Raw genomic sequence first — 15,591 nt, forward strand, 5'->3', positions numbered from 1 at the left:
TATCTCGTTTTCTTGCGAGGCGGCGTGTCCGATATGAGCGTGTAAGACGGTACTATTGCAAGTAGACGCAGCGCGGCGGGAGGCTGAAAGCTGGAGGCTGGCTTGTACTCTTTGGTGTCGACAGAAAGAAGCAATTCACAGAACTGTGTTGTTGGTGGTTGGTTGAGATGGAAGTTGGTGGTGGGTACGATGTTGTCGGACTGAGAGAGGGCCTGCCTAACCGGGCCAGCTGCACCAAAGGGGGTCAGAATGGCAGATGGGGAAGAGAAGAGAAATAAAACGAGGCATCACCCGCGAAAAGCAGGAAATGGGAGGGCATTCGGGCGATAGTAATAATAACAACAATAACAACAATGGGGGAGGGGGACATTGACCACCTGCGGATGGATGTGCGGTGCAGCGTGGGTACCCGCGGTACCTGATGGAGCACAACGCTACAAGTGCAAGTGAGCTCGGCCACTAGGCCAGGTAGGTGGATTTTACTTTGCCGTTAGGGGAGCTGCTAGCCCAGCACAGGCGCACCCCGCCTACCTAGTCATGCTGCGTAGGTACCTGCTCAGGCGCAGGCATCACAGGCGCAAGCGCACCCGCTGCACACTGCACTGCACTTCCTTCCCTGCCCGTGGTCTGCAAGATACGTACCCTCAATGATTTCCACCTCAGTCCTCAGGTTTCTGAAGATTGCCTGCCTTACTTACCTACAACTTGGGTACCTATTTTCGATCACCTATCAGCCTCAACTTGCTCAACACGCTGACTTTCAGTACCTACTATGCCAGCATGCTCCTCTGCTCGCCCGCTTTGGCTTCTGATGACGAGGGAGGGAGAGACGCCGAGAAGACGGCGCGTCCGCCGTCCCACCTCAGCATCTTCCTACGTCCAGGCTGGCAAGCTGGGAGCTGGGAGCCGGAGCTTGGGGAGCGCTGGACCCCGTCAATAACCTCCTTGAACCTTGCCCATCCTGACATCCTTACAGATACCCTTTTCTTTCTTCCTTGGACCTTGGTGACCCCTTGCTTCGCGGGCCCCCGGCAATACGTCCAATCATTCAGCCCCGTCCCGTCCCATGTAGCGAGCCCTGCACAGCGGAAGCGGAAGCAAAGGGCAGACATATTCGGGCCTCGGACGCTCTGTAGTCATAGGCTGCTGCGTGAGTACGAACTACAGAGTACAGATACAGACTCTACACCTATACAGTAGTCCCGGCAATGAGCAGAGGGATGGATTTCAGTCGCACACCTTGGCCACATTCGGCACTCTCGGACAGGGGGCCACTCGGGGACCAACGAAGCTGGGCCCTGGGAGGCGGGAAAAGGGAGTGAAAACTCTTCAAATTGACAATTAGCTGGCAACAAGAGCAAGCGAGCAACAGTGCTGGTGCTGAGTGGCAGAGTGCAGCCTGTGCAGGACTACTCCGTACGGATTACTACAGCATTGGCGAGTCACTCTTTTGCATCCTGACCGGCACCCATGACACTGGCAAGTTGCAACTGAGATGGCCTCTTCTCCTTTGGGATCCCCTGATGCCCGAATCCATCTTGGGGTCGTGTGCCCGCCGCGTTCGCGAACCCCTGGTCGATACTACCCAGAGAAATCTCTTGTTTGGGGCCGGACGGCAAATGAAAGCCTCAACCGAAAGAGGCGCGACCAACTGACAATCTCAAAGTGACACCCTGACAGACTGCAGTTATTGAGGGCCAGGCCTGGGTCGGTTTTCGCCGGTCGGCAGCACCAGCAGCCCACGAAATGACGATACGACGCCGGTGATCCTGTCTTTTGGTGATCCCTCTGAAATTGAGCTTCAGGGTACGTACCTTTGATAAGACGCAGGGCGCGATGCTCTACGGATACTCCATACACCTTGCTTCACGGTCACCTTGCCTTACCTTTACTTCGTATACAAACGTACCTGACGAGAGAAACAATGAGCTGAAGCGTTCCATCGGGTACACGACTGAGACTGCGGTTGCCCACGACGAGAAGTGGCCTTTCACAGCATTTTCCATCCTCCGTGCAACCACACCCAAACAAAAACAAGAAACAATTCGTCTCTCGTTGCCATGTACGAGTTGTGTACGCACTACGGAGCACAGGTCTACCATGTCACCATGCTCAAGTTCACAAGACAGAAGCTGGGTTCACCCTTGGGACGCGGCAGAAGAAAGGACGAACAGGCGAACAGACGCTGAAGGACCGGTGTCCCATGCTCCCAACCTGCGTAAAGTGCCTTATTAATTATTCCGGGGATGTTTTGAGAACAACTTCCTTCCTGTCGGTACGTATCTCATAAACGGAAACACGCCAAAAAGCCACCCTACAAGTACTCACCCTCCGCAACGAATCATCGTCACGGATTTCGTCCAAATTCCAACGGGGCGGGCAGCTCTGGCCTTTCCTGCAGGGGCAAATAACGACGTTCCACTGCTAAATGTGGCATAGATCCTTTCTGGGCAAAGCTTCCCAGTGGTTCTTGTCCTGGGCCCTAAGGGCCTGACGGGCCATGGCTCCCCCACTCATCTACCAACCGCACCGAAGCAGACATCCTGGAACGGAAATGGTTTCCCCACCCCGGAGCGAACCACCTGGCACCCAGTACTCCGTACCACACCTTGGATGTTTGGAAAAGCAAATATATGAAATGAGCTCAAGGGGAAACAAGAAAGGAAAAATCTGCAATAAAGAACCGACATCCATCTGAATCAGAAATCTGCGCCCTCCATCAGTCATGAATGACGACTGACAAGTCACACCACACTCATCACCACCAACGCAGCACAGCCTCTGCCACCGACGTGTTGGGGCTTCCCCCCTTCCCGCTTCCTTCAATCCTGTAATCGCCCACCCACGGCACCTAGAACCACCAGAACCCTCTGCACAGATGATGGCTTGGGAGCTTGGGTCCCTGCGCATGGTCCTTTTTCCCTTCTAGCACCGCCATTTCTCATTTCTCCGAGCTCTCGAAACCTTGGCTTTCGACTACTACCTGAGGTCGCTTGTTGAATCCGCGCTTCCTTGGATTGCCGCTCTCTCTCCAGTCCCAAGACTTGGGTCATGTTGGTTCCTCGCGGCAGGGTTCGTCGTAGGCGCCGGCGGGGTGCACAACGATGACTATCGTGCACAACTTCAATCCGGACAATTGTCCAAGCGGCCATTCCCGTATGACATCCTCCCTCTGCGAACCTTATGAAGAAGTGCACCGCCTGCCGCAGCCCCACGACCTGGCCCCTTGATGACAAGGCTTTTGTTCCAGCAAAAGATAAAACCCACTCGACTTGTCTTGCCAAGCATCCGAGTTGCAGCTTCACCTTGAAATACCCAAGCCAGCCCCTTGGCCAAGATTGGAGGCGCGGCGAAGCGGATCAACCAACTCAAAGTCGTTGCATCTCAACACCCCCGTCGCTTGCTCGTCGGCCCTGTCCTTCCCCGTGTTCTGTGTCAATCCCCCCCATGGTCCAACACGTCGGCGTCTAGAATCATGTTGGCCTTCCTTTCTCTCTGGTGCGATCCATGGCGTCGACTCTTGACACCTTGCGAAACACTCTCGCAAGCCACCATCGCCACTTGGGAGGGCTAACGAGTGGTGATCCTCCATGGAAGGTGAGGTCCGAAATCGATCAACGACGGGTCAAGTCCCAATACCAAGTGTATCGAGACAGACGCGTGGCGAGAGCACATCGTGCGACTTGGTGATCCCCAATCTTGCCGAGAACATCGCATCCTACCGCCTCCAACGTGGGCTGCCTCTGCATGGGCTAATGTTTGCGAACCGCTCGGCCACTGCAGATGCCATCCAGCCCTTTGCGAGACGAGAGAACGCGGCGCTCGTGCAGATACGCAGCATCATATCCCAGGCAACGGTGCCCAGAGTGTCCCACGGTGCATCTCCAGGTGCATTTTGCGAGCTAATGCGACTCTGAACTTTTCCCCGGAAAAGTTTCCGCTGGTCCCGGAGTGTAAATGAGATCTGTTGTCGTGGCCGAATTATCCCACAATTATTTGACGATGTCGAGCAACTCGGAAGAGGCTCTTCGGATCGTTCAATATCGAACCGACCCTGTTGATAACGAGGCCACGCAGGCACTACCGGATGGGGCCCCGATATGTTGTGTCCAGGGCGGACCCCAACCACGACAGCCGTTTACGGAGCACTACGTACAGGTTTCAACCCTGTTTTTCGATCTCTTAGTGATTTTCTGTCTCGGACCAAAGATCCAACTCCAAACGCCGATAACGCAGCGTCGGCAGCACAAATCTCGTTGCCGAACGCCGTGCAAACCATGAAGAAGAAACTTCCAGCCCTGCCCTAGGGATCCCACACGAAAGACCTGGTGCGATGGTGTTCTTGGAGTCGCGTTGTTCCTGCAGTAGCGTCTTCCCATTTATCCCAGTTATCCATACCTCTCGGGGCCCGACTGGGTCTAAGCCCCCTGGTCGCCGGAAAACCAACCAGCGAGCCGGGTTCTTTCGTGACCTCGAAGCAGGCATGCCCCTGTCCGCAAGGCTACTACGTACGGCTCCATGAACCTCTTGTCTGCAGTCTTGGTGACCACAAAGTCCGTAAGGCACCCGCGGGCAACGAGCTACTGCAGCAGCATCCGGGCTCATCCGATCGACGCGCCGGCTTGCTTGTGGCGATGGCTGCTCGGTATGGGCGTTGGGATTTGACTTTGACGGCTTCAACGTTGTCGTGGTCAGACTGTCAATCCCTACGTACGTAGGTCGTGATGCAAGAAATCGAGATAAGAGGGCGGCCACGTTATCTGCGTATTGCTGGGCCTGTGACTAGGCGTTGGGGTCTCTGTATCGCGCCCTAGCTAGACGGCTACTGCACATCATGAATGCAGCTGTGATCCAACCGCTTTAGTGGTGCGAATGCTTGCAAGCGTAACGGTGGTCACATTCCAAGGCAACCGCTGCGTGCCAACTCGATTACTGAGGCTCACGACGTGTGTCAGTTGCTGCCATGGGCGCGCAGCTGTACGTGCTTCTCCGTCACGGCCGAATGGTTCGCAAGCTACGTCCGTAGTCGTAAGGCCGGGGCAGCGCGGAAACCAAACTGGCGGGCTTGATGGCCACATTCCAGCGTTGCGTCAACTCGTAAAGGTGCTATGGCGATGTATCCGTATGTCTCAAAGTCAGACAAATCTGATAGCTACAACGGTCAACTACGGTAGCCCGTCGTCACACGGTCCACCGAATGGCCACATCCACAGTGGCGTTTCTTTGTTTGCAGAGACGACAGCACGTAGGTCTATCTCGGATTGTGCCTGGCAGCCGAATCGTCACAAGCGAGAGCGACTGCCAGCGAGGTATGCGTTACGCCATTCTAGCTCCGGCATGGCGACATAGGCTTTGAGGGCATCGACGCCACCAGCCGCTGGCCGGTCCCTCGGGGCTGGACATCAAAGGCCAACAACTCTACCAGACAGGCCATGGCGGCGCCATGATCGGGAGCGGTCGCTGCGACGGTTGCCCAGCCCGGCGGCGTTGGCGGGAGATCTAGCGGCGACATGTCCAGAATAGAAAGCTTAGGCCCCGTTGCGCATCACCTCACCCAGGCGGCGGCTTGCCGCTTGCGCATGGTGCTCACCTGAGACCTGTGTGCTCCAGCTAGAACGGACCCCGACGAGAATAGACACCGGAAGATAAACAACGGGAGACCGCTCGCAAGTCTCTTCGGTGACAGCGCGCCATCCGGCTGGATTAACTGTTTCCAGAGCTCCCTTCAGGTGGGAAACGTACATGAACGGCAGCCGTGGCTTGCCGGGTCAAGGCGACGTTGAAAAGATAGGTATAGGCGATTTCAGGGCCGTGAGTTGGGACTCCGGAGTCACGGGTAATTTTCGCGAGAGAGTCTGGCAAGACCCTTATTAAGCTGGCGAGAGTCAGGCGGCTAAAGGAGATGGCATTTGGCGTGTAAAGACGGCTGCAAACGGGACCATGGCCTCCTATGGTCACGGTCTATCCGGATGATGGATCATGATGGATGTGGTGCCATCATCGTCAGGTTAGGATGACTAAGAATTTGCAGTCGAAGAAGGTCCCTGTCGTCAGGTACCTCAGGCACTCTGATTCGTGGGGAGCAAGATGTCACCCCAGGACACCTACCGCCTTAGGTAAGGAAGTGAACCTGGAAGGTGCCTTGGTGCGCTGCCCCTCAACTTGGAAGCACCTGCTGCTGCGGTTCGTTGATCGACCGATATCACTCGTGACCTGCAAAAATGAAGGACTCAAGACTCAGGAATCGTCGGTCACCAGACATTCAGAAAGCATGCCACCAATGACTGTGTTCAGCCTTTGATGCCCTTTGCTATACTTTCCTCTGAATCCTTCAGGCTCCTCGAGTTCCTCAACCTCTTCCAGCTCCCATAGCTCCTACCGCCCTGGCGCTCCCCGGCATTACCTCACACTGGGTACCTCACGCGCCACTTCTGACGCACATTCACCCCACCTTCCCGCTTGTCACCGCATTGGTAGCTGCGACCATCGCGACGACGATCCCTCGCTTCAACTGCCTGGCACCTCATCAGCCACTCGATTTACCAAGATAGTCCTTCACAAATGACATGGCACCAGACCTGAACTCTCTTCCTTCATCTCCTCCATCTCTGCCCATCCGATCCAGAATGTCATCCACCAACGGCGAAGCTCCTCTCCCTCCTGCGGACGGCGGTCCAGCTCCTCGTGGGGAGTCCCCCGCTGGCTCGCCGCGACGCCAGTCGACCTCGCTGCAAGCCGCAGCTACGTTGAATGCTAGCCTTCAAAACGAACCCTCTCGACGTGTGTAATCCCTACTGCATCAGAAAACACTCGCTAATTGAACCAGGCTCCTCCAGCGGTTCCGTATCTCGAAGTCGACAGTCACCCAACGCCGGCCGAAGACTGTCTACGGTTCTCATGAACCTGCAGCTTAACGATCCTTCTCTTCCCGGCCCGGGTGAGATGGTCGCAGATAACCAACACGGGCAGACTGGCGCCACAACCGCCAGTCCGCAGCCCTTGACAACCTCGCCCATGATGGTTCCTGGTGGTGACCCCCATCACAATCGGGCGCCCAGTCTGGGAGAGCTCCACCAGGAGCTTGAAGCCGAGCAGGAAGCTCAAGTCGTATGTCTAGGTTTGCATCGAACTTGATACCAGCTGACACACACAGAACCGCCTCCTCCAGATGATCCGCCAGCAGCAGTTGCAGCTCCAGCAACTCCAAGCTGGCCAGGGACAGAACTCTTCCGCAGTCGAGGACTCAGCGATTGCTTCTGAGAGATCCAACCACGGAACCCCCATTTCGCAGCCGCCATCGGGCTTCGCTCCGCTGCCCTCCTCGGGCTCCTTCTCGCGATCCCCGGTTGTGCCCCATCCCCGAAGCTCCTTTGACATGGCAAGAGCAGATATCCAACGCCGCTCTCGAACCCCGAGTCGCGGCGCTTCTCCGAGATTGCGCTCAACATCTATAAGCGGCGACAGCGGCGAACAGTACACCCTCGGCGGTCGCGATGAAAGCGCCTTTTACCAGGCCGAGACCCAGATGCTGGTCCGAGAGAATCAGATGCTCCGTCACCGCATAAGAGATTTGGGTAAGTTTCTCGAGATGCGCCGGTGTTGTCGATGCTAATGGGGTATTTAGAGAAACAATTGACGGATCTGCTGCCTGCGACCAGCTCCCAAGGCAACCCCAGCGAGCCCGCCCACCCATCACACCTCAGAGCTGCCGCTGTCGGTGAGGATGTTGCGACGCCATCGACCAGCGACGTGGCCAAGGAGGCGTGATTGAACTGTAACATTTATGAGGGTGGACGGCCCCGGGATATCTGGCGTTTCGGAAAACTTGCTACATCTCACGAATGCAATGACATGGCTTAGGCGTTGGTCGGACGGGCTGGATGGGCTCTTCTCTGTGTTGCTATTAGCTGCAGTATCAATAATGGAGTGCAAACAATTTGAATGCGATGATGAAGCTGCTTCCGTGATTTAAAGTGGACCCCCCGCATGAGGCATACGGAGCTCCTTGATACGTTGCGTGACTCTGCATCGTCAACAGATCGCGACTCGTGCGCACATTAGCTTCAGGGCAGTTGGGAGGTTGTTTAACTGAAGCGCGACATCTTCGTTGCCATTTTCTTTGTCGAATCAAGCAAAAAACACGCAATGTACAAAAAATCTTGGACGATCTGGGAATCGAACCCAGGACCTACCGCATGCTAAGCGGTCATTATACCACTAAACCAATCGCCCAACCTGTGATGTGATTCGAAGTGAATTCTGTCACCATGTAGCTGAGTGCTGCCACGGCAAGCTGCTCGCCAACTACACAGCAACAACGTCCATTGTATGCATCGTCACAGCCTCGAGGCGAGTGTCACGACAAGTAGTACGCGGCAAGTTTATTTGGCTTCGTCGGATGCGTGCGGCTCCCGGAAAGGTTAATGGCTAAACAGAGCCAGGCACCCATGCGATACCTAGGCTGGTTACACTCAGTTACCGGACGATCACACTGTGAAGATATTATTTGTATTGTTGCTCTGTTGGCTATCTGTTGGCCATGACTCTCGGTGAGCCGTCCTGACCCCACAAACTTTTCTATGCCAGTATGAGGAATATCCAGCCTCAGCTCCGACCACGTCGTGGCTCTAAAACAAACGTATGCCGTTGCTATGGGTTGCTTTAGGGAAAAGTTTCCCAACGGCATCGACGTGCTGATCAAGGCCCCATGGTGTTTCGCATTGTTCAGTGATCTTATCGCTCCCAAACGCTGCTTCTGTGCCCGAATTGATCTTCTTCCTGCTCTCGAGCATATATCTAACGTACTCATTTCTGAGCTCGTCATGTCGAGTCGAGCCAACACCTTGGTCCTTGTCGTAGAAATAAAGATGCCGTCGGTGTTGGCTGCTCTTCCTCTCAACAATCTCACCAAAGGTCCCCCGACCAAGCCGTATGAGCTCACCATATCGAGTCGTCGAGACCTATAAGTTGCCGAGCTCATGTAGCCATAGGCCAGCTATATACATATCCGCCAGAATACTCCCACTACAGCCAGTGGCCCTTTTACGAGGCCATCGATATCCCTGGTGACGGAATCGACGGGCAACAAGCAGGCACCTGAAAAACTCGGCCGTAGACTTAAAGATGAACAGACTGGTTACCGCATCATCATGGAACATACCATCTGCCGAACCCATCAGCCCGAGCCTCCCGCGGGACCACAGCAAACGAGGGTCTGATAGATCGCCCTGTATATACCTAGCCATGGACCCATGGCCCTTTACGCCTTTCGCAAGAGTGAAGCCTTCCCAATGGTAACGCTTTCTTCGAGAGGCATGATCTTGCGGTCATGCAGCATAGGCGTATAGCCTGGAGGCATCAATATGGCCTTGAGCTTGCTCAATAGTCAGCCTTTCTTCGATTGGCAGGCCCTTTTGGCCATCCACGATGGCGACTCAGACTTCAGTCTCAAGATCACCCATATTTCCCCGCTTTGCCGATCGACTGCGGCGGCGTCATGCAGGCCCGGGGTTGTGAGCAAGGCCTCGATACCTGTTGTCTCTGTCATCTCCCTCTCGTCTTCTTCGTATACTTCGCCGCGAGCGGTATGCGCTCATCGACCACGTTGAGATGAGGCGTGCACACACGGTTGTCGCAGTTGCGATTTTGTCTGCCTCATCATATTTATATAACAGTTCACGCCAGCGGATGCCTTCTGTGCCGCCGTAGATGGGAAGACCAAGAAAGCTCATAGAAGTCAGGGCATTCTCAATGTTGAGCAAATCAGTTAAGGTAATCCGGTACGGTTCAAACGGCCCCGGGACCTCTCCGTGTGGGGTGTCGGAGCTTCGACAAGGACCTAGAGTAATGCGGCCGCATGTGTTTCGAACTCGGTGCCGCGTTCGTGAAACTCATGGAGATATATCTGTTGGCGTATGCTTGATGAGAAGATTTCAGGCGTTGATCTGCTCGTCAACACTCTTAGGTCGTCCTTGACCACTCTGAGGCGACACCTTCTCTCAGTCCGTTGGTGGTGAGAGAACCCACCATACATGGAGGTATTGAGACAAAAGGATGCTGCGACGTGGAGCCGCCTCAACCTCACTGGCTCCATGCTCATCTACGAGCACACTCATGATAAATTTGTCGAGGCGACAGCAGCATGACCGTGTTCCAGGTCAGGAGGACCGCCTCCCTCGTCTGGCCCAAGGCTTGTTCTAGGTAGAGTAAAGGGCGTACACCTCTCTGAACTGTACCCAAATGCCAAGCTGTTGTCAGGAAGGTGATGTTTGGCCTTTTTTGAGCCTTGGCATTCGAAGCAGTTTCCTGCGATGTGATTCTTGGGAATAGTCACGACGAACGAATCTTGGCCGCGATCGTTTGGCCGCCCAGCTTGAGAGGCCCAGAACGCCAAGTCAACGCTGGTCCGGCCGCTGATGCAGTATCGGCTGCTTTCCATAGGGGCGACGCCAGCGAGCGGAGGCTGCTGGGAAAGCCAACGGGCGAACACTTGGTCCTCAGTGTCGTCCGAGCCACACACACCCAAGGCGCTGCTTGGTTCCTTATCGGCCCCGGAGATGATATAGATGCACGCAGGCATGCCTCTCTACTCCGGCCCGTTCAAGCGAAGCCGGCTAGGAACACTGACGGCCCTTCGACGGGGAAACGATGAACGAGTTGTGACCCTGCGATGAATGCGATTTGACAAGCTGTAGTTGGTGCATCGATTCCATCACGCCTTCCATGGGGCTTCGATCCTGGGTCTACGTCTGCCGTCTTGGAGGGGCTAGTACAACGCTTAGAGATGTGAGGGAGGCGCAGCTGAGATGCGCGGATCCCATGATCGACGTGGTATGAAGACGGTCCCGGGGACGGTCTTCGTCTTTATAGAGATGAGGCGCGAGGATTCTCACCCTCGCAAGGGGCCCTTTGTCGAAATGACGGAACTCGCGGTAATAAGCCCGTCAACGTGCCTTCTGCGAGCGGTGCAGACAATCATAGTGACTATCTTTACCTGGCGCCTGGTCTCGATGAGTCGTACGTCTGTAGCGTTCCTGGTTACAGGCCTGTTGACTTGCAGGGCCCGGGAAGAACAGCCGCGAGTCAGCTCTTATAAAGAGTTGTTTATCTTGGAGTTAGCTACAGTAACGGGGTTACGACTATCATAAACGCTTAGTTGTGCCTGTGATATCTTTAGCTAAGGCGTTTTCTGGGATGGCTATGGCGTGGGATTATCTCGACCGCGTTTTGCTCTGTTCGCGGGTAGACTTATTCCTAACGTCAAGGAACCCTGACCACGCGACATCCGTCCACGGAGGCTTGTAACCTGGTGATCTGTTGTCCACTAATATCTAGTATTATGGCCAGGTAGAATAGTTGCGGGATGACGACGAGTCGAACGCCCGCGGGTCTTAGTGGTGAATGCGGTGGCGGGCCCGTGGCCGAATGCAACGTATAAGTGAGGAAAGGCCAATCAGTCTATTATACACTACGAGAGATGTGTGCTTAATGGTGTGATGCTGTGCGAGAAGCCGATATGGGGGGAGATCTCCATGGGTTATACACCTGGGCTGGCCAGGATGAAGTTCATGGACCCTCTCATTTCTCAAGTGAGATGTGAAAATGTGTATGAGAAGGTGCCACACGGCCACGTTTGGCAAGTGAGTGTCAAGTATTTGTTGGGTACGGCGATGAGCTAATCACTCTGCAGCTTTCTCATGAACACGCCTACCCTTGAGTCCTATTTTTACGCTGCTATGTCTTCACCCCGATAATGAGCACCTTTGACTACATAAAGCTAACTGATGCCGTCCAGATCGCCAAACTTGAATACATACGACCGGAATAGACGAGACAAACGAAGTACACACATAATCGCACACGGTTTTCACAAGAAACGAGTTTTATTATCAACGCCCACACACCTATCTAACCACGGTTGGTCTAAATTACTGTGGTTACGACGGCGCGACGACACGACGTTTACTACACGATGTCACGCCCACGGTGGCCTCCCTACGACGGCAAAACGCCCACGACGGCACGACGCCCATGACGGTCTACTCCACGGTGTTAGGAACGCCTACAAGGGCATCCTCTACGACGCCACGGTCTAGTCCACGATTATGGCCCCTTCATCTTCACCCTCAACTTCTTCGACGTCTTCGACTTCTTCGTCTTGTATCCCCAGGTGTAGACACACCCTCATTGTGATATCGTCGAGCCTCTGCCATTGAAGCTCTTCGGCAGTGACCGCAGTGTGCTTCAATCGCAGACTGTCCGTCTTGCTCTTCATGACCTTCTTCAGCTCGGTCTCCCACTGCTTCAGCAGCCTGTCCAGCGTAAGCTTGTGCTCGTCGTATTCACGAAATAGCTTCACAATATCCCCCCTAGCGCTGTCAATCGCCTTGAGGCTGTCCGGAAACACGCGTCTCTGCTCAAGGTCGGCGAGGGAAAGCTGAATGTTTGTGCTGAAATAGGGCCGCACACACAACACTTCGAATTCCATGTGACGCATGGTTGAGGCCCCGTCTTTGCCCCTTTGCCCGCCGCCTTCGGCCACGTTCAAGCCATCCTGTAAATAGTTGGATCGCGTCAATGAGATGACGAGCCTTTCTGCTATGGGCAGCAATCCGGGTTCCCAGGTCTTAAGTATCACTCTCGACACCGTCTTAGGCACCAGCCCAGAAGCCTTGATGGCCGAAAGAAGAAGTATCAACGGCGTATTGATCGAGGTCGGGTCCAGTGTGCGCTTGCCTCCAAGGGCATTGTTGGCCGCGTAAACGGGCACCCGGGTACCAAGGTCACCGGAGCATCCGACATACTGCATGCCTTGGATCTGATGCACACTGAATTGACGAGGGTCCGTAGCCGCACGCTGTCTGCGCTAGGGCGCCTTCACCAAGTTATTAGCCACAAACAAGTCGGCAGAGTTGCTAATCAGACGTGTCTTGTCGGTCGCCGAGGTCCCAAATGCATCATAAAAGGCATATGTCTTCTTGAAGAGCATCCTCTCAGCAATTTCAGCCTGCTGACCATGTAGAGTTCGCAAGTTGATCCTGTATGCCTTGATATAATCCTTCAATTCGGTGATGACGCGGGTTATCTCGTCGTAACCGAGGAACTTCCCACCTCGATTTCAATGTATACGTCAATGGCATAGATGCCCTGTCCTTTTGCCGGGTAGCAACTCGCGTCTCGTGAGTTCACAGTGTCAAATGCTAGGGCGCCCTGGATCAGAGACCTCAGCAGCTTCCGCGGAATCGCATGCAGGAGCATCAACGAATTCTTGCCATGCCTGAAGTCGTGGTCGAGCTGGTCAAACGTGCTGTTCTGCGAGGGAGTAAGCTGCCAGATATCTTTGGCAATGTCTGGGAACATAAGAGATATCGTATAGAGTGTCTTGATCACAGCAAGAGATTCAAGATCACTACCGTCTGCGGCTCATGTGGGCACAAGCACCACTATCTCTGCGACAGCCTGATCCCGGATGAGTCCGGATTTGTTTTGGGCTGTCCATTATGCAACACGACTGCTCATAACTGGGATGACTGCAAGTGCTCTGGAGAGCTCGGTTGGGTGCACCAGGACGAGATCGTGTTCTACCGCTGCATCAACATGCCCCCCATCAGCTCCTGGAAGCCTTGGATCATGTGGGAGAAGGAAAGAACTGATCAGGGACTCTCATCTTGGGACCTTCAGGGAGTGTATCCTTGGACTTTGGCTTTTGTCGAGGAATTGAAGCAGTCGGAGCGTTTCTGGGTTAACTTCGACCACAAGCTTTGGAAGAAGGAGAGAGAAAAGTTGTCCAAGGATCCGGCAACACACCGCTACAGTGCTGAGCAGTTCATCGACTACGCCCCATTGTTAGAGGAAAGGAGTGCCTCCAGTGAGGATAATATCCGCAACAGCAGAAACACGTTGCAGATCGGTTTTAATGCGGCGGTCCACAACACCCAGACGTCGCAGGACGTTGCGAACGCGGTCGCCACGCCCCCGTTGGCTCCAAACGAGAACAAGTCAAAGGGCACACTGGTGTCTCCGTCTGGTGCCACGGATCTTGACGTCGCGTAGGGCAACCCATCGGTTGACGTTGTGACCCCGACGCCGACCACGGCTGAAGGAGGCCTTTCCACTGGGATCAAAAAGCTGAAAGTTCTCCCGGCCCCCCTGGCTCAGGAGACTCCGCTTTCGATATGCCTTCCGTGACGAACGTGGCCCCCGTGGCGCAAGACACACACGCAAAGGCCTCATTCTATGGGGATTTGATAGACTACACCGATGACGAACGTGAGCATGCATTGACGACGGCGTTGAAGTTGTCAGACCTTAAGTTACGAAGAAGAAGTCGAAAAATTCGAATAAAAAGTCCTCGGACAAGACGTTACCAGACGATACAACGGAGGACGACACGTCAGAAGGCGAAGAGTCAGAGAGCGGCAAGTCAGCGGACGAGGAGTCACTGACCGGGACTGCGATTGCGAGAAGCCCCTTCTGAGAAGACATGGATCAATTATTTCGGAGGCTTGGGTGGCATTGGGCATATGGGGAGCCCACTGGGGCGGGGATGAGCATTGAAAGGCATCAGGAGCCCGCTGAGAGTCATGGATGAGCACACCAAAGGGCATGAGTGAGCCCCCCGACTGGGAGGCGTGGATAGGCATTCACCGGGTGGGTAGTGCAATCGAATTGAATTTCCATTACGGAATACTTCTCCTGTGAAATGTGCTTTCGTTGCCCGTGACCTAGTTGAATTTGTCGTAGTCTACCCGGCGGCTGCTCGGATGCTCGAGTCGGCGGCTGTCAGAAACAATGGGGCCGGACCGATCCGAGGTGACTACACAGCACACGGAGGCCACCGAAGTGGGGGCCGGACCTTGCTCTCCATTCACAAGGAGGCAAGACAAAGCACGCTACCTCACCGATTCATCTTTTTCGCCTTTACACAAACACACAACCGCCTTTTTGTACGTATCCAAAACTCTTCGCTGGACCTTTTGCTAACACCACTAGAAAATGTCGTCGCAAAATTCCGATTCATCGAGACAGAGAGACCGCGGCGACCGCGCCAGCAGTCGAGAATTCGAACAGACGATCTCATCGGCGATGGGGAACAGAGGCGCGAGCGATCCCGCTCACCATTTCCAACCAACAAATGACGTCGGCGCAAGACCTCGAGCAGGCCCGCCGTTGGCTGACTCGACGTCGGTCTGGGGAAGGGAACCACCGGGTTCAGAGTGACAAAGGACGCTGACCATCACGGCGCGATTGTTAACCTTACTCGATCCGACGAGGTATTCGTGATGAGTGGCCCGCGCGATCAGCTGCACGCCATGATTGATGGGGTGCTTGGCGAGAACGACGGCCAACACATAATTGGCATCCTGAAAATGCGTTCAGCGGCCGGATAGCGGCCGGATCATCGGCAGAAAGACCTATTCCACTAGCGACCGCGGGTTCCGGGCCGTGTCTCAGAGAGTTCAACACGCGAGACTGTGAAATTTGGTGGAGACTGAATGTGGGAAAGGGAGTCAACGCCCGACATCAGGTCCCGCGACGTTTGAGAAGCTCGTTCATTCGGAGCAAGTGTCCCAGCTCCTGTGACAGAAGCCC

General features: G+C 54.8%; 4 protein-coding genes across 4 annotated transcripts; 2 read left to right on the forward strand and 2 right to left on the reverse strand.

The window, feature by feature from the left end:
* Positions 1 to 6,626: 6,626 nt before the first annotated feature.
* CPAR01_15829 (uncharacterized protein) lies at positions 6,627 to 7,767 on the forward strand (the record flags this gene model as incomplete). Its single annotated transcript, XM_060500077.1, has 4 exons — positions 6,627 to 6,780; positions 6,827 to 7,107; positions 7,154 to 7,574; positions 7,625 to 7,767. 4 exons carry the CDS (start codon positions 6,627 to 6,629, stop codon positions 7,765 to 7,767), a joined length of 999 nt encoding a protein of 332 aa, XP_060341266.1.
* Positions 7,768 to 10,111: 2,344 nt separating this feature from the next.
* On the reverse strand, positions 10,112 to 10,579 carry CPAR01_15830 (uncharacterized protein; the record flags this gene model as incomplete). The annotated part of the gene is made up of 1 exon (XM_060500078.1): positions 10,112 to 10,579. The coding sequence occupies one exon, from the start codon at positions 10,577 to 10,579 to the stop codon at positions 10,112 to 10,114; it is 468 nt and encodes a 155-aa protein (XP_060341267.1).
* A 1,512-nt stretch (positions 10,580 to 12,091) lies between these two features.
* On the reverse strand, positions 12,092 to 12,808 carry CPAR01_15831 (uncharacterized protein; the record flags this gene model as incomplete). Its single annotated transcript, XM_060500079.1, has 1 exon — positions 12,092 to 12,808. The coding sequence occupies one exon, from the start codon at positions 12,806 to 12,808 to the stop codon at positions 12,092 to 12,094; it is 717 nt and encodes a 238-aa protein (XP_060341268.1).
* Positions 12,809 to 13,272: 464 nt separating this feature from the next.
* On the forward strand, positions 13,273 to 14,052 carry CPAR01_15832 (uncharacterized protein; the record flags this gene model as incomplete). Its single annotated transcript, XM_060500080.1, has 1 exon — positions 13,273 to 14,052. One exon carries the CDS (start codon positions 13,273 to 13,275, stop codon positions 14,050 to 14,052), a length of 780 nt encoding a protein of 259 aa, XP_060341269.1.
* Positions 14,053 to 15,591: the final 1,539 nt, after the last annotated feature.

Source organism: Colletotrichum paranaense (assembly GCF_030867605.1).
Source record: "Colletotrichum paranaense strain IMI 384185 chromosome Unknown Scaffold_21.1, whole genome shotgun sequence".
In the NCBI taxonomy this organism is placed as follows: Eukaryota; Fungi; Ascomycota; class Sordariomycetes; order Glomerellales; family Glomerellaceae; genus Colletotrichum; species Colletotrichum paranaense.